The sequence below is a fragment of the Spea bombifrons genome, chromosome 12 (genome assembly GCF_027358695.1).
Source record: "Spea bombifrons isolate aSpeBom1 chromosome 12, aSpeBom1.2.pri, whole genome shotgun sequence".
In the NCBI taxonomy this organism is placed as follows: Eukaryota; Metazoa; Chordata; class Amphibia; order Anura; family Pelobatidae; genus Spea; species Spea bombifrons.
The window spans coordinates 5564172-5589960 of record NC_071098.1 but is presented as its reverse complement, the minus strand read 5'-3'; the positions used below and the strand labels follow the sequence as shown (position 1 = coordinate 5589960).

The following is a 25789-nucleotide window of genomic DNA, read 5'->3' as shown; positions in this document are numbered from 1 at the left end:
ACATGTCAAAGTAAATCTGAAGTGTGTTATATTAATGTGATTTTGATTACTGCACAATAACTTACATTTGGAGTTTTTCGAATATTACACAAAACTTAAATATGAATATGATACTTAAAGAAAATACTTTTTTTTCTCTGGAAATTAAATTATCTTTGATATAGTTCTTATACGTGTGCTTTTATTACTGTTGTTTAAACGTACATATAATGAATACAAAGGTGTATGTTCTTATATTTATTAATACAGTAAAAACTCACAGTATATGATTCTAACTCCCTACCCGTTGGGTACCCCTGTGGGTAATGTATGTTAGTTTTTATTGGTAAAAAAAAAAGCTTGTAAATTTTAAATAATCACTTCCAGATGTTATTTAATATGAATAATTGTTAAAAAAAAATTATCTCACCCTTAAAGGGGCTGTTCCAACTAAATGGTTGTTCCCAACTTTCCTAAATACTTATATATATTATCTTGAATTGTATAAATGTTAAATAATCATATTCCCGTTTCAAAATAGTGTATCATTTTTCTGTAGCTTCTTGTTCAGTGGAACCTCTTAATTTGTTGGCTGCCTGCCAATTTCTGACCTCACAGAAGCGCCATTTGCTTGACGGTCTATTAGCTTAAAGGGCCAGAGTGGTTGTATGAGGTCAGACTGCTGTGATGTAATACATGGAGGAGGGTTTTTTTGGAAAAATGACAGGACTCTGTTGTAAAGCATCTCCAGTATCTCAATAAACCTTTTAATAAAAGTTTTTTTTAAGTGGAATTGAGGAGAAAAATAAAATGACAGATATGTTTATTTCACCTCTATCTACATGATGCAGCACTCATCTGGTGATATTTTATATGGCACCCCAGGCGGAACAGCTCATTCATATATTCAATTACCATATATGGTAAAAAAAAAATGCATGACAGCATGACTAGTGGACGCTTGTCAAGTCTTTTAAAAATTAATGTTTTTTTTTGTTTTGTGGATCACTGATATAACTTTTATGCATTTTTCCCCCTAAATGTTTTGTTTCCAATAAAAAGGAAAATGCACCTAAACTCAGATGTAGATAGTGTTGCATATTTTCATAATATAACAGTATCCAAAGGCAAGCTTACATTTTATTTAAAAGTATTAAATAACTTTCATGAAAAAAACTATTTTTTCCACAGTATATCAATTGATTAATAACTTTTTTTCAAAGAATATTTAATAGTATACTTTACTAAAATGCCACCAAAATTCAGAATAAAATAAACAAGTTAAATTAACCAAAACATTAAAGTTAAAACAAATTTAAAAAGTCACAAAAATGTATATTCATGGGTTGTATTAATGTCTTTTTTTTTTTTTTTTTTTTACATGGTTTTATCTTTAGAAACAGTTCACCAAATCCATTATTTGGTGCATTATTCAAAGAATAACACACTTAGCTTCAATTTTCAAGGAAATCTTCCACATCTTTCATGGCACATAATGGTTTTTATTGGCACAGGTTCAAAAATCACAGTCCAGATCCAAAAAATTCAGCCAAAGGTCAGTCCTTTGTTTAAGAATGTTCTCTTGGTCAAATAGATGTACTTTTCATTTTGTCTTTTATCCAAAAAAAAAAAAAAAAAAATTCATATACCTTTAGGAACAAAATTACAGTGTCTGTAGGCTTACTTCATTTTTATAAAAATATATTTGTCCAATAGAGTCTGCTGTTCGAGTCCCAGTGGTAAACAAAATAGTTGACACCTGTGATTCTTTACAGGTTTACTAATGGAATCCTGTTGAAGGAAAAATGAAAAAAACACATCATTAAAAAACCTTGAACCAAAAATACAAATATAATTATACATTAAAAAAAAAAACTGCGAAGATATATCAAAAATCTAGTATGATATCATATTTTGTATAAAAATAAAATTTCTATCATTACCTAATATTGGGAAATTAATATAAAATACAAAATTAAAATACAAATTAAATGCACCAGATTTAATTTTATTTATTTGATGTAAATTTTATATTTTTAAGTCTATATTGATTATAAAGGTTTCACTAAAAGATTGAGCATTTGTCTCTACTTCTAGAATTTTTTTAATTCTACTGGTTTAAAAGATTTGTGATGCAAGATAAATATTTTTTATTTCAGTTAGTATTTGAAATTTTTTTTTAAATAAACAAAATGTTTCAGTTTCAGTAAAAAACAAAATTGTAAAAATATAACAATGAAAAAAGAAAGATAAACAAAAAATACAATCAATACCTATTCTATAGTTTAGTTTAGGGTTTGTATAATTTAGCACTTCTATAATTAAGATAAAGGACTTTATTAATGTTTTATATGAGTCGATCCATCATTGTGCAAAAATAGCATTTGACACTAGTTACCTAAATCAGTTTCCGCTACTTATAGTCACTAATTGTGTAAGCCTTTTTGACATTCCTGTAACAGTATGGTTTACTTTTACATTTTAAGGCAAAATAATATTAATACCCATAAAATTATAGATAATATTGTAATCTAACATTGTATTGTTCTACAAGAAAGGTTTACAATTTTTTTTATATTGTATACATTTATTTAATTGAATATAGAATAAAATAATATATCTACTGTTACCTATAAATTGTAATTATATATATTCTTTTTAGGTAGCCCCACCATTACTATAACTTGTTGTCACCTCCTTTATTTGTATCTCTAATAGACGTAGTGGTGGCCTGGGGGCTTGATGGTGTAGAGGGACAAGACAAGACCAATGAAGGTTGTTGGTTCTCTCGTGCAGGGGAGAAATTCCCTCACATTTTGGCTCGGGACTGCCCATGAGCCAGGATCAGGCTGATCTGTTGATGTAGATTTTTTCCTCTGTAATGGTACATCTAAAGTTTGAGATGCTTCCAAGCAGTAACACACCGTGGGGATACAGTCTATGAAGCAGCTGTTCATTCTCGGTTGAGTGTCTTGAATTTGTTTTGTATGTTGTATTTTCTAGATGTCTTGCTCAACAGGGATGGGCCAACATATCTTAAACATGTAAATAAATTACATATTAAATATGCATATTTAAGGGCAGAAATCACTGGGGTGGGCATTTATTCTTTTTTAATTTCTGAACTATTATTCCAACAAAAATTAAAGGGTTATAACTTCTTAGGATAAAGACTAGAAACTTTAGGGGAACTGATGTAGCAAAAACATCTTCATATTCGATTGATCATTTTAAAGATTTCATTTAATTTTAATAACACAAAATTCAATGTCTGACTTTGTGTTTGGAACAATATTTTACAAAGTGCACCTGAGCTCCCCGTGGACTCTTTATTCTGTATCTTACAATAGTTACAAATTATTGTAAAGATGGTTTACTGGGCTTAATGTGCTCCTCTATTTTCAGTCTTAATGTAGGATTCTAACGAGCGGCAATAAAAATTCCTCATTTTCTTTGGGTAAAGCACAGGTGAATCGTGTATACTGTATATATATATAGCAGAACGTTAAGTGGGAACGGCGAGAGAAATAATAAGACTAAGTTCCGTGCATGTCAACTTAAGTTTGCAGTCAAAACAAATCGGAGCAACTTGCCTTGACGTCAAAAGCAAAATATCCTGACAGCGGAGACCATTCCTGACATTATTTAGAAAATGTTGAAGAATCATCTCAAGTAGAAAATGGAAGAGAGTCCTGACACTAGCAAAGGGCATTTGCGAGACTCAGGTTTTAGCTTCTGGGTAAAAAAAAATCACATTAAATCTAAACGGATGTTGCTTTGGAAGTGGCCCAAATCCGCCAACTAGTGGGTGGATGACATTGCCCGGAGTAGCAGGGATGTTATTGAACGTTGTGCACCTGAAATTGTGAATCTTCCAGAATTCATGGCTAATAAGGGCCTCCTTTGCATGTTAGCAAATTCTTTCTTTGGTTTCAGACTAGACTGGTGGCAGACGCAGCATCGAGGTGTTAACGGCTGTAAAAACTCTATTGCTTTACTTATTACTTCTGGTTACTTATCCAGAAGATGTGGGTCAAGAGGGCCTCCAACCCCGACGCACTTTTGATGTTAAAAAGATACATCACAGCCAATGATTGTCAGCAGAGTACATTGTTGGGTTCGTGAATCTTAGAAGCAGTAGAGGGAGGAGACGGTTGCTTCAAAGAGAAGTATGTTTACACACGTAATAATTACTCGGCATACTCACAGGACAGCACAGTCTTCAGTGATTTGAATTTCCATCTAGAATAAAGAATTAAATGAAGAAAACGTTGGCTTTTTAACCCTTAAATGTTTCTGTAAAATGGGATGCAGATGGGTGACTATTTTCCCTCGGCAAATACAGAAAAAGCATCACCATTGTTCAAATTTTTTTTTTCAACAACCGTTATGGAGATTTCTTAAATTGGGATTTTTTGGAGGAAGGTCAAGCATCTCAAATCAATGGCTCCAATATGCATCAAAAAAGGTCAATCACAGTAAGCTTCTCCCGCAAGAGGGGCTGATTTGGCCCTGTATAATGTATAGTTAATATCCTGAGGTATTCCGACAAGTCATCTTACTCGCTATAGATGCCAGAGCTGCTCAGCCCTTCTTGTAGGAGCTTCCAACTGGGATTGACCCTATAATGAATGGTCCCATCGACTCTCTTGCGCAATACTGGTTTAAGGAATACACCTAAGTGGATAAAAAGGACATTAACATTTGGTTTTAATACAGAAGCAATGGAAATGAGACCCAAGGACAACCTAATTTGACGAGGCTTCTATCGTCAAGGCCTATTGGGGAGTATTTAATTAAATCCGATAGCAATGGGGGAAAAAAACATAATTTACTCCTCTTCCATAGATGGAAGATAAAAAGCTAAATAAGAGAAATAAAACAATGTTCTTCATGACACGAATCATTATCCTACAACGAGGCTCCGAATAAAAACGGGTCTCTTAACAGTCAAGTAGTGATGACTACATGCCCAATGCATCATTTCAGCATTGTTTAAGCGTCTTAGAAGAAAATATATGTAATAGCCTAAAATAGTGCATTATTCCAAATCTGCCATCTGTCTGATTAAAAATAAGCCCTGTTGTAATAAATAAAAACGGCATTTTATAAGCCTAGCTGAAAACTACCCTGCTGCTGGGGGTCTTATCTCTTAAAACATTCTAATCCCTGCATACACGCAAACGTGCAATATATATGGATCTAATCTCCATTTAAACATTTTAGAATAAAAAAAAAAATGTACAAAAAAAAACAAATTTGGATTCTTTTTAAATGGATAGTTTAGATTTTTAAAAGTAAAGCAAATTGTAACTTTCTTTCTTCAATATTTCAAGTTTGGCAAATAAACATTTTCTTTACTTTTGCCTGTTTATTTTTGTCTTTGCCTGTTTCGTTTTTTTTTGGGGGGTTGTACAAAAAAACAAAACACTTTGATATTTCTTTCAACAGATTAAATAGGCAATTTTATCAAAGAAAAAAATATGGTTTGTCTGAGTATCAGTCACATCAGATTAGAGCTGCATGTTCTAAAATGTAATTGGAATATAAATTATTTAAGTGGGCTAAATTTTAAGATATTAAGCATTTCCTACCTATTAGCCTAAATGTGCTATTAATCCTAGTTTTCTGAGATTTCGCAGCCACTGTCGAATGAATTTCATTAAGGGGCTATTTTTTGTACCCTTAATGATCAAATTACGCGAGCTGGCCAAAGGTGATGGAGGTGATGCTTTATTTCATTTAACCATTGAACGTCATGAATGAGAATTATTTTCCCCAAAAAAAATCTTTGGGGCCGGTATGTAATTCTCATATATATTCATACCTACTGCATAGACCTACTAGTGATTAGTAAAGATAGAATCTTTTGCAGTAGGGAAAACGGGAAGACTAAATGGGACGGATCTGCTGTCAAATTCTGTGTTTCTATAGGAAAAGCGTTTTGGGGCAAATAAACATGTTTAATTAAAGATTTTCTATTCTAAATAGAGGATATATCTCAAGGGTATTTAGACATTAATAGTAAAAAAAGACTAATACATTATTAACATTATTGAATGGTGTTTTTTTTTGTGGCGGGTTTCGCGTTGGGTGAAGAATGTCACCCGCCTCCATTAACGGGCAAATAGAAGTAGCTCCTGCATTATTGAGTTTCTATATTATTTGCGTCGTGTGCGTTTTGATGTTGACAAGAAGGGATGTTAAGTAATGACACAGGTGACTTTTTATGAAAAGCTGGAGTGTGCATTCACAGACATAGCTGTGCGAAAGAATGATTTTTTTTTAATGCGGGTAAATGAACAAAGAAATAAGAAGGGGATCCTCCTCTGTGTCTCCCAGTAAGATGCTCTATTACAGAACATTCTTTATTTGGGGTCCTGCATTTTGGGGGGTTTTAGGCAACAAAACATTTGTTTTCTGCTCTGGATTTACGCTACAAATAAAAAATTCAGGTTGTTAAAGAATGAGATAGCTTCCAGCAATCATGTGTTGAAAATACACATTTAGAAGCAATTTAATCCGATAAAATTATTAATGTCACCAAATTGTTGCTGTTTTATTGTGTGTGGAAGGATCTAGATATACAACTACATATATCTATACACTGGCACAAATTAGATTTTTTTTTTAAAAAAAATCCCTAATAGCTTTTTTCAGCAGTAAATGGCAAGAAATGGAATCTGATCCAAAATATGAAATAAGACATACAATGAAAGAATAAAGCTGACATTAATATTCACATTTCCTAAGCCGTTATAACATTTGACATTATTAGCTCCGCTCTGCCTAAATATAGCAATGACATAAAACGTCCTTGTTTTAATGAACATTTGGGTCACTGTAGCTTTCTTGATTTCTCCTATGAATGTTAGACGAACGCCGGGTTATAAGAACTAATTTTAGATTTTCTTTCAAGAAACACGTCTGCTCAGAAAGTCCCCCAAAAAAGGCTACTCCGAGAAGACTGCAGTAAGGCACTTCAAAGGTCATTTTTTTTCCTATATTCACTTTGCATTTTGCCAGTCGGGGGATAAATCAACTATGACTAGTGCAAAAAAAAAAAAAAGAAGTGTCCTATATGACTCTCCGTGAAATCCAGGGAACAAAAAGACATTTTATCTGAACCGAAACAGAGCTAATATAACTACTACTAAAAAAAAAAGTTCCACTAATCATTTAATCTTAGTCTGAATTTTTTTAAAAAAACTGGATTAAATCTGATCATTTGCAAACTGTAGTGATATTTCTCATTAAAGGGCATTTTTATTTTAGAATTTTCGTTTTCTCCACTCACATTCCTGAGCCCTTAGAATGGGAACTTTATCAATTGCTTTGGAAGTGGCCAGCAGCAGATGGGGTGCTGTAGTGTGTGGCCAGTGGCATGAAAACGTAACACGTGGCCACACATATCCAGGCGTTGGCTGCACTTATGTCACTAGGTGGCCGCTGGCCTTAAAGTGCCAGGGCTGCCCCATCATCATCAGTTTAGCCCTGATCCTCACTGAGGGATCATGGGAAAGCAAACTGCCATGAAATACCCTAGCTATGCCTGTGGAGACAGATATAATGTCTGTCCTTCAAATTATAATTCTTCATAATGTAAAAAAACAAGAATAATAATAATAATAATAATAATAATAATGACAAGTGATTTATTTAAGGGCTGGATCCAATTGAGGCTTTATCTTCAAAGAGGACCTCCATTTTTAATGAAGAGAGCTAATTCAGAGCTAACTTACTTTTGTCCAAAGGACGCTATATATCATGGAATTACTTACTTGTGAAATGGCTCCTATGGTATTTTAGATATGATATATGTCATAAAACAAATGTGACGCCGTATCCTTCCAAGGCTGCAAATATAGCCGGGAAACACTCAGTAAGGGAAACACGGTGTCTTTTATCAGAACGGACGATGCCAGAAAAATGAATAGCAAAGAAAGTTTGATTGAAAGAGCTCCTGTGATTAAGGGAAGAAAAGCTGGTCGTGGTAGATGGCTTGAGATGAGAAAAAGAATATATCATGAAAGAAGTGCTAATGGGTGGTAAAGATTGGGGATTATATCCCATTGTACTGTGCTGCGGATGATGATGGAACTAAATAAATCAATATAGAATACTGATCACCAGCATCCCTATGATTTTGCTCCTAAATGGTGATAACCGTAGTGTTAAATATCAATGACTATGAGTATTCTTTGTGGTGTTCGTTACGAGAGTTCCTCTTGTTTGACTAAGAGCTCCATCGATGGCATTTGTGGAAAGGGCAGTCAAGGTATTAACAATATAAGGTTGATGGGGACAGCAGGTCAGTTCCCAGTGGTGATTTTCATCAGGATCACTCTAGGTCAGGGGTAGGCAATCTTCGGCTCTCCAGATGTTGTGGACTACATCTCCCACAATGCTCTTACAGTCATAATGCTGGCAAAGCATCAAGGGAAATGTAGTCCACGAGAGCCGAAGATTGCCTACCCCTGGTCTAGGTCAACAACTAAATTGGCATTACTTTTTGTTTTTAAGAAAATAACCATTTTATTGTATTATTTTATATTATTAATTATTATTATATTTATGGATTAAGTATTATTGGTTTAGAGTGTCCCATAGGAAAAAAAAATCATAATCCGGTCATTTTAATACAAGCAATAAATCTCATTACACACATGATAAGTGGCTGCTTAAATTGGTCGTCTAGATACACTTCTTTAAGTTTTGTTTCTTTATGTCTAGCATTAGATACGTTAAAATACTTGATATTTTTCATGAGGATAGAGGCTTACATGTGGTACATAAAAAAGGTGTAATAAATAATTCTCGATGTAATAAATTCTGATTTCGTTTCAAGCACATGAACAACCTAAGGAAAAATATAAGATTACATTTCGACACGATACACGTCTTATTCCTTTTTATGCACTCATTTTAATTCAATCAACACCAGTATTTCATGTAAAACGTGTAGATAACCAGCAGAGGATGATGTCTCATTGAAGGGGTAGGTAAAAATGTCTAGAAAGAAACACTATATCTGTATATAGATTTGCCCCAGGTGCCCCATGCATTACATTTGGTTGCTATGGCTCTGGGGCTTTTTCTCTAAGTGGTGGTGTTTGCCTCTGACTACTTTGTATCGTCTTTGAAAGGAAGACAAAGGAACTCAATAGATACCGTTTGGAGGAGAGATGAGATAGAAATAGTTAAATATATAAAGGGATTTAACAAAGTATAGGAGGGAATTATATTTCAAGGGGGGAGAAATGTTAAAGCAAGAGGCAATAATCTATACCTAGAGGGTCGGAGGTTTTAATGGAATGTAAAGCAGGTTTACTTTACTAAGAGATTGGGAGATACGTGGATCAGCCTCTCATCAGTGGTAGAGGGTAATACAGTGAGGGTATTAACCCTTTAATGACAAAGCCCGGACATGTACGGGCTCAAAATGCATGGTTTTCAATGGGTTTAGGGACTGCCCATTGTCCTTAAGGGGTTAAACATGCATGGGATAGGCATATGGCTCCTGAATTTAAAATGAGATCAATGACTGATTAAGGTTTGAGTTTTTGGCAGACTAGATGAGCCAAAAATGTCTTATTTACCACCATATTCTATATTCTATGTTTTTCTACACCCCAATGCATATCTATTCCCATCGCCACAACTTCCAGCTCCCTCCCATGTCTGTAACCCACTTATACCTACCCTATATCAATAAGACATGTATGTGACAATGTAACTTACACACAACAATGTTTAAAACTACGCGATACAATATTTAGAATAAAGTGATATGTTTTGTTTTTTCTTTAGTTTTTTTTTTTTTTTAAGAGACGTACGTACCAGGAAATAGAAACATGGCGTCTGCCCTGCTCTCAGGAAGAAAAACAGACTTCAGCCAGTCAGCAGGAGATTTCAAACCATTTCTCTGACACAAAGGCCACAGGAATGAGATGCCGATCAGAAGAAGTGGGTCTGCAGCGAGCAGAAAAAAATGCTTGCGCGTGCTTATTTGTAACACACAACAAGCAAGCCTCGTAAGGCCTGCTACAAAAAAAAAAAAAAAACTAGCCATTTTAGAGGGAAATGTTTTAAAATAATGCTTCGGTGGTAAATTGGCCCATTAGCAAATAATCTGTTCAAAATGGAATACAGTAACAAAAAAATATCAATATACCTTATCTAGGTCAAACTGAATGTAAGTTTATGAAGTCTACCAACGATACACTTTAATTTTATCTTTTAATACTCATTTTGATTTTATACTTGGTTACGTAGAACAAGAAAACACCCTGGCTAATGCTCTGTAGGAGGCAGATGTTATGTCAGAGCTGGGATCTAAGTGTTGGGAAATATAAATCAGAATTATTTAACACAGAATATTAAAACATATCATAGGCTACAATATTCAACCACGGCTCTCACGTATAGCAGTCCCTCTTTGATAAAAAACGCAGCATGCCTTAAAGACTGTGTTGGCTGGGCATAGACGTCCATTGGACCAGCATAAAGGTCCCCAACTGGACTATTATTTTTTATTATTATTATTTATTAATTATTAAATAAAAATAAGGGGTATATCTGCTACTTGATTATGCACCACAGGGTTGTAACTTTTTGTGACTTTTAATGTAGTCGCGTGGTTTCATCAGAGCCCGATCAATGCATCTGTGATGTCATTTCAGAGCAGTAGGATTTTGATGTATTTTTCCTTGCAATCTGTTCAAAGAAACATGTACTTCAGCCAATTCTGTAAATTACCATTAAGCTATTTAAACAGCATATGCTAAACATATTCTAGTGAAGTTTAAGCATATTAACAGTGACGATCACATTTAAGTTGGTTTATGTGAAAGACACATAATTAGTATATATAGACATCTCTTTTATCTTTGTTATAAACACCTGAGTGTTTCTGTTATACGCTACGCCAATGTGTCCTCCATATAGTTTGTAGGCCAAACAGTTTGTAAAGAATAGCAGTCGCATCGTGGGCGACGCCGCCCGTTAGCACAACCTCTATTTTCTATGTACAAAGCCGCTAGGCTTTGGCTATTGAGCTGCGATACGCCAAGAGGGTTAAAAATGAATAAGCTTGTACTGGGGTTAGAAACGCAAAAATACGATTTAGGTTTAGCTGACTGAAGAACGTGTCCCTTCTAATTCTGTCAATTTCCATCAATTTGACAATATTTGGCCATGCAACCAGTGACATATTTACTTTTGGTGCTAGTCTAGGCCTAACCTAAGAGAGGTCCACCAGCCGACTCCTCTATACTGCCGTAATATCATATTCCGGCACTACGCCTTGGGCTTCCAACGAGCTATGGGTGCTGTGCCGATGCGGCAGTCCGCCATAATGCCAAAAGACTGGTTTGGGAGATCAGTGACCTCCCTTTGAACCAGCCCATTGGACAGAGACGCTATATAGGTCTTGCCCAAGAGGGTGATTTGCTCCCGGTTATGAAGTAAAAGGGGCTGCTGCTCGCCTGGACCTGACACCCTATGCCTAGGCCAGAATACGCCTCTGCTTGTGTGTATGATGAAAAGTGAGATGTATGTATAATTTTACCAGCACCTAAAAGGAAAAAACTACCAGCGTGAAAATTAATTAATCTAGAACTTGAATCATTACAATTTTACTAATGTTATTAAATTTATTAATATATGTTACATTTGTTGACCGTGCTAATGCGGAAGTGGGTATTGCTTGTTTATGGGGGTTTAGGGTTAAAGACTAATATGTTCTTATAGGGCTTTATGAAAATCTTGCGATATGTATTTTTATCAAGGCCAATGTATCCAACAAAGCATTACTTTCAAACCAAAGAAAAAGCAATGAGTCATTTTCATCTGATTATACTAATGTGATACAAACACAATGTTCAACAAAAAGCATACAGGTAACAAAAAAGGTAAAACCAATATTTTAGAAAAACCTATTTCTTGTTACCGAACACCTAAGGACTTTTACATGTCAGTATTAATAATAAAGACAAATGTGAAATGGTTTGAAAATTCGTGCCAAAATGTTGCTTCTAATATGCAATAAATTACATTTCAAAAACATTTTGAAAATAGGTTCTATTCAACGGAAATTATAGATGCTCCCCGGTAACCCCAAATAAATTACCCATTAAAATAAAAATACAACCCTAATTAATCAAATAACGATTTATAATTTGTTACAATGCAAGTAAAATTCCATTTAATGCAAAATGGAGAAAAATTATGTTTTTGAATATTTTTTCATAAAAATATTTTGTATGATTATAGGTATATTGTATAATACATAAAACTGAGTAAAGTAGGTTTACCCAGAGACTTTAGGTCAAACCTGGGCAAAATACTAGGTCAAAATACCAATTTTAACATGAATTAAACTAGAAGGAGGTAAAAAAAAAATTACAGCAAAAATTTAGTACAGTTCAATCTCAATAATGATTATATAGTTTTTAACACTTTCTTTTTACACTGACTATTTTTATTTCATACATAAAAAAAAGTTCTAAACATACAATTGATGTATATTTGAAACTGTTTGAAATGGAAATTGTATTTGGTTGAATAATTTGTCAATTTTAAGTACAAATTGAGAGATAATTTGCAAGGAAAGGCCATAGAACCAATACATGGAGAAGGGGACCACAAGTTCTCATAAGAATGCCAAAAGAGGCACCTGTGCTACTGAAAAAATAGAATTTTGTGGACAGGGTCTAGGAGATGGAAATGAATAAAAGTTAACATGCCGTGGGCAAAATTAGGTGGAAGATCAACATAACTGGAAAAGGGTGAATGCGTGTCCTGCCTCATCCCTCAAAAATGCCTACTGTACGTTTTGGGAAATTCTCATCAGAATCGGTTCCTAAGACAAAATGTTACCTTTGCGTGAATTCCCAGAATGGATGTAAGCTATGCTGTATGTGTATGTGATTAACCAAAGGTCAATCAGCCAAAATATAATTAAATATAATTATATGTAAAACATACATTTGACAACTATACCACTGAAAGAATTTGTGACAAATGTCTTATTCTTTATATTTGATGGCCAAAGCTATCAGACATTAATATTATCTATACACCACTGTTAAAGTGGTATCTATAAAAGTAGATAATACCATATACCTTTGTTTAACGTTGTTAGGTGTGATCCGATATGCTAAGGAATACATTTAATATAGAAGTTTTGTTTTCTGATTTACTTCCTTAAGTCTTAATCAAAAGAAATTGTAATATATATTAAGGCAGGTTTATCTTTGATAAAACTCTTACAAATGCGTAACCTTGGAATTATTAATGCATTATGTGAATTATTGCGAACCCAAGAACTTTAGTCATGTATTATGTGCATACCAGAGAACTCTCCGGAAGCTCTGCATTAAACCATGGTTTAAAAAAAAAAATCAATATTGCATTTCTATCATTAAAAAATCTCTTAACTGTTCAATAAAAGCTAAGCTATACCCAGTCAGATAGAGTAAAGTACAATACAGTAAGATTAAGTAAAATGTTCTATATTTCCGTTGAATAGACCCAGCTTCAATTTGAGTTACCCAGGAGGTACAATGCCAACCAGCAATCAGATAGTTAAGTGCAGTGTGATTTTTAAAACAAGGCTAAAAATAATTTTGGGGAGACCAGAAAAGCCATATTTCATATTTCTCTCTATAATCACATATTTGGATAAATATTGTAACGACAGCAACATTGACTGAACACACCATTGTTTTCCTCTTGATCAACAAACATTGAACGCTCTAGTAACCAGAACACAAAGTTTGCTTCTTACAAAATAGTTTTCTTAAATTCTTAAGGTCTACTGGCCTTTGTTTAAATGAAGAGATGAATAAATCTTACTCTAAGCCCTCTTTTTTCAATAATGTTTCTATTCCTGGTCAAAATGTTTTTAAATACTGATAACTTGGTATGAGCTGGTATAATAAATTATTCTAGAGCTGCCCGACGTGTGAACGTTTGACGCACGCCCTTTTGTCTTAGAAAATTGCGGTCATTAATCTTTTTAAACCGTAATTTTTTTAAAAAAATATATATTTAAACAAAACCAGTAAAATGAAGTTCAATTGAACAATCAGTCGTCATTAAAAACAATCCTTCAAAATATTTCAGAATGATTTGTAGAAATTGTTGTAGAAAAAATAACACAGATATTGTTTATTGATATTATATATATCCTAAAAAAGTGAGCTGTTGAATGGGAGATATGCTTGGGGTTATTGTTACCATAGATAACGAGAGCTTGGTTCATGGCATGGTGAGGTGGATAGAAATAGCATGCGCAACTTGTCCCACATTTTAGATCCGTATTGCCCTTGTTAGATTGATTACACTGATATGCGTATGGATATTTTTTCTGTAACGCAGACTGTTAACCCCTTAAGGACAATGGGTGGTCCCTAAACAATGCATTTTGAGCCCGTACATGTACAGGCTTTGTCATTAAGGGGTTAAGATGATATCTGTTCTCGGTTGAGCTACTTTCATACCTTTTTGTATACATTGTTTCTCTCTGGGGATGTCTCGGATGCCTCCAGATGTTGGACTTTCTTGCTCACTTGTGCCTAGCGGGATAACAGTCATATCTTACTACTGAAATATATGGCTGGGCTTGTTGGTTCTCTCTTGCAGAGAATGCCTGCATTTATGTTCTGGATGGCTTTTGTTAGTCGGACGTGTGGATGGACATTGTTCTTCTATATTGGCAAAAGTGAACAAAAGCTTGAGATGCTCCTCAGTGAAGCTGCACCGTAGAGCAGGGTATTAGGACACGCTCTGCTCTAAGTTGAGTTAGTTTTATATTATTTTGTACGTTTTTATAACAAAGTGTTTTTTATAGTACACAATTCTTGCTTATACAAGACAAAAAATTTGCATTACTTTCTGTTTCTCAGTATTGTTGAGAACGAAAATCCAACGTTATTTTACCCTATTCGCATTAAGATAATACGTACTAAAGGCCCCTATTGTGCCCTGTTGTACCATATGCATCATACCTGTCTATTGCCAATCTGAATATAGTACTTTTGGAGGAAAAAATCTATGCATATGTATTTTCCTGTGTATAAAGTTGTATCATGGGCCTGTACTTGTTATTATTTTTTTATTCTGAATTCTTCATCTCAACAATGTCTGCCGACTGAATACGAGATTCCTGCTATTTGTTCGGAATGAAAAATGCGCTCATTTCGTATTCAGAGCTACTTCTCATCCAATTTTAAATTTTTATTATTTGCTTGTTGCATATTGTGCTTTATTGTTTAACGCTGCATCCCTAGAAATGGCTGTTGTTCCCAGGTTCCGTAGCCAATATAAATGAAATAAAAATCAAACAAGAAAGTTTACTATTGCTATAATGATTGTAATACCTTTCAAAATCACTGCGATACCCGCATGTATTCGTCTCTGTTTTAGCAGTGAAAAAAAGGAAAGAGGCGAAGTACGTAAATTTGGTTACAATGGGAATGGCTCTTTAATTTATGTTTTTGAAAGGGACACGTCAGCCATCATGGGCGCTTTAACACCTGTGATAGCTACATGGTTAGTTGAAAAGCACAATATCGTTTCTCTGCACAACAGAACCAACAACCGTATAAGTAAGTAAGTGTGAGTGAGAGTATGAGTGAGGCACTTCCGCATCTTCTTTCCCATCTTATTCATCTTCTCCCTTTTCTTCTCTATTCTATCTTCAATCTTCTTTCTAACTTCTATCAAAATGGCGGCACTGTGTCCTATTGCCCTCAGTTCCCATGAGGATTGGGGAGGGCAGTGCTGCCATTTTGGCGGAAGTTGCCACAGGGTCATGTCCGCGGTGATGCAGACGAAGAAAGATGTAGCAGATTTAGGACTGAAGATAGATTAGAAAAGAGAGAAGAGAAGATAGAAAATGAAGAAGACGCGGGAGAAGATGCAGTAGCGGAAGTGGTCGGCAGAAGTGGAAGTGGCCGGTAGAAACGGCAGAGAAAGTAGGGAAACATTTAAAGGGCCTGAGCAAGAGAGAATGAGAGTGTGATAGAATGAGAGTCTGAGAGAAAGAGAGTGAATGTGGGCACAGAGCAATGAATTTAGTTCCCAAATCAAAAATGCCCTCGAATTTTCGGCCAAAACAAAGAGGCAGGGAATGAAATTCATTGTCCAAAAACAAATGAGCGAAAAACGAACCAAAAATTTAGTTTGAATCATTTTTGGCCCATACTTTACAATGCATTCTTCTATAGTGGTGGTGTCAGGGATACAAAATAGTTTAAGTAAAATGAACAATACAGAGAGAGATATGTCTAGACTAGTGTTTTGAGGAATATTATTGTGATCTCCATTTGTGGTATAAAGGTAGAAGCTGGGATGAAAAATTTTTAAATAATAAAATGAGATTTTAATTTTGAAACCTTAAGGTCTATTATAACAATTCTGGAATTTTTATTTCAACAAAAAATGGTCGCACAAATACAAATACTGCTTACCAAGTTATACAAAGTATTCAATAATAATATTGAAAACTATTGAACATGAATAATATATTTATTTAAATAAAACCATGTGTTAATGGATTTTAAAATCTATGATGACCATGAAAATATATAAGAATATATAGTTATATTTCTATAGTATTAAAATGACAGTGTACATTTCTAAAGATATCTATTACAAGCATACTCTGAAAAATAGCTATATAATTGCATAACAGGCAGGTATTGAAAAAGTTAAAATGACTATTTAATTACACATAACTGCACACTTTTTTATATCTAAAATCACTACCTAAACACTGTCCTTTTTCTTGGGATTTTTAGCCGGAATGTCTCAGAGAAACTCCAAAGCCCATGGTCAGGTATTGGTAAAGTATTCAGGAACTTAATTGTTGCTTTGGAACAGTTGATCGGCCAATAGTACGTCTGCTCACTGGTTTACCTAAGAGCCAACATGGAGAATATATAGTCCAAGTAAGATGCTGATATTAAAAAAATTATGTTTATTTATAATATTTAATATAACTATGAAGAACGTTTGTGGGTTCTTATATGGACTTCACCAGCTATGAATCTGTGTATTTAGATATGTATGTTGTTATACCCTAAGGGGGTGAGATTGTTATCATGATATTCTGAGAATTGTCCTTGCTTCACCTGGTTCCTGGGCTACTTTCTTCTGGCATGGGAGCGGTGTTTGTCCATGCCCACCCCTTGCCCCTCTTACTCCCAGCTGCCATGGACTACATGTGGCTAGCCCCACACTTCTCAAAGCTGCTCCACCTGAAGAGGGAGAGTTCCGGGTAGCCTACCCTGGGAAGTTCCTAGGTAGGATCATACATCACATCTCATACGTGGGAACTTTTGGGCTCCGGCTACCTGGAGCCTACCCTTGTGGACGTGGCCAGGACTACCCACTGACGTCAGTGGGTGGTCCTGCTGATGTCGGTGGGCCGCCCCACCGTTAAGGGGTGAAATGAGTGGGGTGTTTCGGGACCCCGCTCCAAGGACCCGGAGAACCATAAAAGTGACGCTTCTCCTGGAGTTTTTGGGCAAAACTCGTCGTTCCCAGGTATGGATACATAAAATGTAATAGAATATGACCCTAGTTGTTGTAAGTGCACAAATTCCTCAATTAAGATATAATATGTTTAAAGAAAAGACCTAAGTAGTTTGGAAATCTTTTTACTCTAATACAATTCATTTAGTCAATAAAGGTATAATAATCTATGCTAACTATGCTTATTCACAGGTCCAGACTGGGGATAATCAGACTGCCCTGGCACTTTAAGGCCGGCAGCCGCCTAATGTCCAGGTTGGGCCTGTTCATGATTATCTTCCTGGTTAATATTCAAAAAATGTACTTTGATTACTCTCTTACACACATTTTGTGTATCCTTTCATTTCCTTTCGTTTCATTTGAATATCTCTTCACGTTATATTTTTATGAAAAATTTTTTTAGAGCGCAAAAAGTGTAGCTAAAAATAATATTGTGTCACTTTATAGAGCTGTTCTATGTAATATTTGTTGATCAAGAGAAAAGTTTAAAAAAAAACATGCAAAAACACAACAAAACACAAATTATTTTTCTTAACCATACCCTACAAGCAATTTACAAAAAATAAATAAAAATAGCATTTGTGATATATGCTTAAAAAAAGATAAACAACATTCTATACCCATGAATGTTCCTAAAATATTTTATGTTTGAAGTTAAATATATTGGCTTAAAATTTCATATTATATACATAATTTGGCCACTGGTGTTTCAGATAATTATAATACGAAATATTTTCATGAGAAAAGTATCTTTAGTAATGTGATAAAGTAATATACTGCAAAAATAATTAGGATAATTCATGTCAAAAAATGTACTTTATAGATTATAGATTATTTGTCAAAATTTTTTATATTTTTTAAATATCAGATTCAGTTTTTATATTTATATTTTATATTATTCTAAATGTTCTTATGTACATGATTCCAATGATTTAAAAAAATATTATCTTCTTATAGAAGAGGATTTAAAAACTAAATTGTGGAAATCAATAACTCCATATTTTCTTTATGACTTATGTTTTAAATGTATATAAAAAAATTCTGATTAATTCATTTTATGTAGGTGTTAAAATAATTTTTACATGTCCACATATAAATATTAATTTAAGAAGCAGGAAGGATTTGCCATTAACTTCAGAATTTTATCAAAGGACTGGGAAGCTTCTCCGTAATTTTTTTAGATCACTCTATTACTTCAAACATTTTACCTAAATTATACAAAATGTTATATGTATATGTGGCTTCTCTAATCAGAAAGTCGAAACACATAATTTGTTGTCCAATCACACATTCTTACCTATTGCCATTGAACGTTGTTTTATATGCTCCAGTTTGATGCAATGTCTCGTCTGTGTAGACAGGTACCGGGGTCCTTACACACTCGTGAGAACACTGCAGAGTTTCGTTGTATGCCGTGAATATATCCATGTTGCTGGGAACACGAGCGGGAGTGAAGTCCGTAAGATTTTGGCAGCTCTCTTCTTGCTGATTAATTTTTCGCTGGTGGCTGTTCCGTCTAGCATTTCCGCTTTGTGCACAGCTATGAAACAAAAAAAGATAAAATGTAAATTACTGCCATTACTGTAAAAAACGGTGCATCTTTATGACTTTACGTCTCATTATCTCTTTAAAAGAACATCTACAAGTCCGTACTGACCACCTTATGAAATCTCAGGGGTTGCAAGGTGAATTTTCATCCAACTCACATTTAAAGTTGCAAGTATTGCATGCAAAGCAATGCACGTTTTTTTCATGTTTTGCGAGAGGTAATGCGAGTTGGCTTTAGTGAATTTGTGAGTACATGCTTAATGCACTGTACACACACATTCTTTCTCCTCCTTTCGCCCTCCCAAGTGAAACTAAGATGTTTTAATCAGCCTATGGCTAGAAAATGTCTAAGGGGCAAGGGAGAAATGACACCATCTGACCCAGGGTGCAAGTAAATCCTAATAGGCCCCTTGGCCCCTGCCCCACTGCTGCAACTCACATACACTCACTCAAACACACCCACGCCACTACTGAGCGCAATGGCATTCATTGAAATGAAACTTATCCTTACCAATTTTTCAAGACGAGTGTTGTTATCAGTGCTGCAATGACCATGATTAGGGAAACAGTGATGGTAATTATCTGATGAACAGCTAGACCTGTATGAAGAAACAGAGAAAGGAGCCTTGTGACAAATGAGCAGACATAAACTCTATCGGTAACTATTAATAGTATACCAACAAAAGAAACTTTGATGTGACATTTTATTAAAACCACCAATCAACAACAATCAGCAACTTATTAATAACGGAGAGATAACTTAATGAGTGTAATCGTGCAGATCCTGAGAACAGGTCGTTATGATGACTGCTCGCAAAGTATAAACATAAAGCAGGACTTGAATACATAGATATTTATTGTATTTATCCTGTAAACAGAAACGCTAATTTTTATTTTACGTAGAATTGTGAGAGCCAGTATTATGGAAAAGTGATCAGCTTTACGCATCATGCTCGATCGCAGCATCAAAAAACAATCCACAAAAAAATAAAAAATAAAACACTGGTTTGCAACAGTCCATAATACAAGTTTACATTTTAAAGCACTGGCGGCATGGTTTGTCCTTCATACATGTTACTGAGCTCAGGGGTAGATAAAAGAAAACGTGACATCGCTGGGGGCAGGCTAATCTAAAATATATAACAACGGGATGTAGATGTTAGTATTTTTTCACTAATGTGGCTAACCTACATACCTGCAAATGTAATATAATAGTTACTTAATAGTAAAATACCTTTCAATAGGAAAGAAGGCAAGTGTTTAGTAATTATTCTATATCATTTCTGCTATGGGTTTTTATTATTTTTGCATCCCAATCCATAAAAATATAATTTCTAGTATATTAAAACTCTGACATACTTCTGCTATACTGTAATACGCTTTTGTTGAAGATCTTGATCTTGAACTAGAGCAAAATGACGGCACTTTCCTTGATGTCCTCTCCCGTGATTGGAGGATAGGGGAGAGGACATTACCACCGGTTTATGTCCGCAGAGATGCTGACGACGATAGATGATTGAAGATAGCAGATTGGAGATAGAAGAGTTAGGTAAAAGATAGAAGATGCAGAAGTGGAAGTGGTCGGCATCTTTTTAATAAAGATCTCAGTTAAAAAACATGAACACCTGCTTGTTGTTTTCTGACCTTTCAGGTTTAATTAGTCATTTTATAGCACGTCACACTAAGAAGCTTGAAGCTACTTTAATTATTTTCAGTTTTTTTTTCTTTATCCTAAATGCTAAGCAATGTCTTAGAGGCCTCTGATGTAATGAAACTGGGTATACTATGAAGAAAAGACACCTTACGGATAATTAGAAACACAATTCACTATAGAGTTGTATCCCTTTTCCCTATGCTATACCGTTCCTCTAGATAACTTAAACCAACAGTGTAAATTGTACAAGTTGTATTGATAATATTTCTATTGAACTTAAAGATTTCTTTAGATAGCTTTTGATCAATAATAAGAATAATCCCAGTGCTCTCCTTCAGACTTCTCCACCTCCCGTTCCTCATAGGAGGGCACAGATAAGATAAGGGGCAGGGCTAGTTGCACATATGGATGTGGTTGGCTCCAATTAGACCTGACAAAGTCAGGGAGTGGGCGGTACTTGTGCATACAGTGGGTGCGGCCAGACAGTGCTTCTGACTTTGAGGCATTGCAGTCAGGTCTGATTTCTAGATGCAAAAGAGTTGCCAGCTGTAACATTCAATGATAATGAAAATTCACCAGCAGTTACCTTCGGCACTATTCAACGGGTTAGTTTATTCTAGTACTACTTTATGTGCAAAATATTAGAAGATCAAAATATTTTTGCATCATGCTCACATATATACCGGTAACTTATATCTGTTAACATATGGGCAGGTCATTTATCCAGACCAAATAAAGCTGGAATCTTCTCCAGCTCCGTAATTAAAACCTCCTCTATGAATCACAACACAATACTATTGAAAGCAAGGCACCAATTAATTCTCAATCAACATTAATTGCAATGGTGAGTACTCTTTCTGAAACCCTGTCCAAATGAAGTCAATTTATTTTGAATTAGTAATTAAAAATAAATTTATCAGGTACATTTAGCGTTTTCAAGGAGAAAATATGACATTCATTTTGTTTAATTTTTTCGAATCTGAAACAAATGGAACTGAAACGTTAACAAATGTCATACTTATATGTATACTCAGACGTATATATTTTTGTGTAGCCTGATTTGTTGCCGTATTGTGAATATTTTGACTGAATCTCAAATCTGTATTAACCCCTTATGTCCCACATTCATAAGGTTTTTTTATAAGAGGGGAAAATGCTTCGTTACTACATTAATTTTAACTTAATTTTGGACTTTAGTTTGACGCAAAGAAGGGGTTATTTTCATGTATACTTTTAGTGGGAGGGGTAAGAAATTATTTATTTCTTTTTTCATTTCCAGACTTTTTATGACTCTAAAGACCTCCAAAATCTCTCTTGGAACTGGATGGTACCCCTTACAATGGTCATTATATATATATATATATATATATATATATTTTAAATATATATATATATATATATATATATATATATATATATATATGTTCGCGAGGTAGTATTCAGCAAAACAACCAAGCTGTTCGGAGAGAAGGGCATAGACTCGTCGTCTTCTGGCTTACCTCCTCCTCTTTTCTCAGGTTTTAAATTTATTCTGAGGTGTTAAATAAGCAGGAATCAATGTTCAATATCCTCGGCGTTATGTTCCAATCTGTTTTTTGTCGCAGGTTTACAATAAACTGTGCAGCCAATTCAAAATTCATCCCTTTGGTCTCTGTGTCTTTATTTCGCTAAATGAGATGATGGAAAAGACGACCCAACGGGGCTCAGGCCATGTATACAATAACGTAGGTGGACATTGGCGAAAGCCTGGTTTTATCTCATTTTGTTCCAATAAACTCCATTTATCTGCAGACCAGGATGACGTTGTGTGATATTTTGGGTGACTTTCTGTGCCCCAGCACCACACTGAGCGAATTCTTTACGGCAATGCCAATGAAGTCCCTTCCTCCATAGACTTTCATTAGTCAGAATGTCTGGTTGCGTCAGGGTGTTTGTCTAGTAGATACAGAAATGTTATCAGGACAATGGAACTCATCTGTGTCCTGAGAAATGTTTGGATTATTTAACATATCTTCAGAAACTGAAATAGGAAGTATCATCTTTATAAATTAAAGACAATTTTACCTTAGAGATATGCGTTGGCAATGCCTCGAGGGCCATCTCTGCATTATAATTACCCACTTGCTTCTCCTTGGCTCACCTCTTTACTCGCTCATCTCTCCGTAGCTTTAAGCAAGGGGCAAAAAAGTGGAAAGGTGTAACAAGGCACAGGAGGATAGATTCTCCCCTGTTATTTTGTTCTTTTTCAAATGTAAATTAAAAATAAATGAGATTCACAGCCCTCTCTTTCAAAAAAAAAAAAACCTACACCGACTGTATGAATGTATTCATATATACCAATAGCTGTAACATCAATCACGGCGCACACCTTTTAACGCTCTGCAATAAGAAACTCAAAGGGATGAAAGAAAAGAAAATAGCTTATTGTTCTTAGAAAAAAGAAAATATACCATCGAGTTATGAGGCTACAAGCTTATATAATACAGAGGTGAATGGGATGCTTGATTATAAACAGAGACTTCTTATATGCACACACTTCTGAATTCATTCCGAAGAAAGACCTTATCACCACCGCATAATGGAGGCATGTTGATAAAGATCATATTCGGTCTTTCAAATCGCAGGACTGCATATTTCCAAAGGATTAGAAACGCAGAGTTAATTGAACAATCTATAATAAGCGTACCCATCAATAGAAAACAAATAATTGTATCATACATCTCTACGTTCGGTCTCAGCGCCAAGACCCGTTACAAACAAATAAATAAATAAATAAATAAACAAACAGAACCGATGCGTTCCTCTTGTTAATATTCATCACGTGCGATGATGCTTTATGGAACATATATAATTCATGTTTAATTAGCTTTACCGTCTTTAACATTTCATGAAACGGCATTTCATAGACTACTCATGATTACTCATTAGCTAAAGAAAGCGAGACAAAAATAAATCAGCCTACTAAAGGTTCCACGCCGTAACTCTAAATGAAGCGTCATTAGTATAGGACCCTATGAATAATTCACAACAGCAAACATGCTGTAATCTCCTATTAATCATTAGACGGAGTCCGTGTGTGCTGATTATGAGAGTAACACAATAACTGTGGTTGCATTACTACAGAGAAACAGCGTGCGTTCCAGAGACGAGTATTTAGATACAATGAAATTCATAAGTATTACGTTTAACCTCTTGCGGCTTATCATATGCTAATTTGATTTACTTGGGTGCCGTGGAAATCTGCACACCGAGCTTAATATTATTCTAATCAAATAATTTTATTTTAGTTGGTTTCATTTCACGAAGGGAAGCTCTCGCTAGAGACTGGACAGATCAAAAGAGACAAACAGATAGATACCTTTATTTTATTTGCGCCCAAACAGCCACTTGAGACAAAGAGATAGGAAACTAACCCAGCCACGGACAGAAAATAACCTACACTACGACGCGCACCCACTCAGGGAAATCTAGACTTTTGGATTACGCAGGAACGTTTTCATGCGGTGTATCAATGTTACATGAAAGACGTTTGTAACAACAATACAAAGCAGGCTTTGTCGAGAATACTAGACATACACGCCACCATCTATAACCCTCATCAACAGAGCATGATTAATAGCCCTCTAGATGCAAGTGAGGTCCACATCTGGGCTCTCTGTTACATTTGGGGAGAAGCCCAAGAGATTTCCACAAAGAAGAAAAGAAACAAAGGGACAGAAGATTAGTTTATGCAGAGGAAATGTGCTTGTATTTTGGTTTTGGACGGCCCATATGGGTGGGATAGGGTTAATATACTGATGATTTTTTTAACTATAAGGGTTATAAGTGTGCATTTTCTCCCATTGGGGATCTCTTGGGGTTCACTTCAAGCACAATGGCGAGCACAGATAATGGACCTTCTTGCTCACTGGTACTTAGAGTGATACCAACTGCACCCAGAAATAGCTGAGGCATACAGCTTAGTTATTTATTCTAGTTGTAGAGAAGAGATTGTTTGCGTGGTCCTGGTAGGGGGGCTTAGATTAAAATGATAATGGCGAATTTTCTCTCTATAACTTTCCCAGATGGAGATATAACATAGATCATGCAATATTGAGACGTGGTCTGTTCTCAGTTAAGCTATTCTTGTATCTCTTAGTACAATTAGCTATTTGACATGCTTAAAGGAGAGAAATAAGAGTAATATTATTCAGTCCCTTAAAAGTAGCAACCCTGTGACCAGCAGAAAATTTATACCAGAAGGTCACATTATGCCAGTATTTGGCCTCTCAGTTTAAGAACCTAAATCCATAAAAAGGTTAAATGTCTACTGTTACAAAGTTACAAACAAATCTCTACGTAAATAAAAACACAGGTGTCTTCTAATGGTGTGGATTCCATACGTGAAAATGTCGGCTAATCTTCTTTTCAAGGAGACTCTGATATTATTTTCAGAATGTTACGGAACTCGCTGTGATGTCAAAGTGTTTAAAAAACAGGAATGAAATGATTTAGGTTGCGCGCTGTCAAGGACAAAGGACATGACACAGTAGGGTGCTGAAGCACACAAAATACGACCTTGATGGGTGGTAAGAAGGACTTTCTTCTGTCACAGAAGCAAAATCATTAAAATATATAAATAGACTCAACAGATTTTATAGAAAACCAACGTAGGCATTAGTTACATTTTTTGCCAAGGTTGTCTGTTGAATTTAAAATATATTTTATTTTGAAAATCCCAAAAAATAAGTAAAAGTTTCTCTTATCTTTTCATTTATATAGAAATCAAACTAAAGGCTCACAGGCAGACATTATTATGACACACCAGCTGCCACTCCGATAATTAATTGGCATGTAGATACAGGCTTGGCATGAAGTCGTGAATTCGGAACCAGCCAGATTTTGATAACTGACAAACCCAGAGCTTTCTATAGATCTGCCTTAGAGCAACGGGCTATAGATGCAGATCAGATGGAGACAGCACAGCATACAGCGTATATGAAAACTCAAGATATTTGCAAATTAACTGTCGGAAACTATAATGCACTCTGAAGCAAGTCCATGCAAATACTAAGACTATATGCGTCT

General features: G+C 35.0%; 1 protein-coding gene across 2 annotated transcripts in view; it reads right to left on the bottom strand.

Annotated features, from left to right (window-relative positions):
* Positions 1–713: 713 nt before the first annotated feature.
* Positions 714–25789, bottom strand: part of AJAP1 (adherens junctions associated protein 1) — a 60546-nt gene continuing 35470 nt past the window's right edge. The window contains exons 3-7 of one of the 2 annotated variants that reach the window (XM_053451598.1): positions 19580–19667; positions 18818–19060; positions 9820–9951; positions 4187–4221; positions 714–1770 (exon numbers count right to left, since the gene is read on the bottom strand). In XM_053451598.1, coding sequence (XP_053307573.1) covers positions 9879–9951; positions 18818–19060; positions 19580–19667 — 404 coding nt within the window. In that variant the 3' untranslated portion in view covers positions 714–1770; positions 4187–4221; positions 9820–9878. The remainder of the gene's footprint in view (positions 1771–4186; positions 4222–9819; positions 9952–18817; positions 19061–19579; positions 19668–25789) is intronic. The other variant, XM_053451599.1, reaches the window with a different exon arrangement.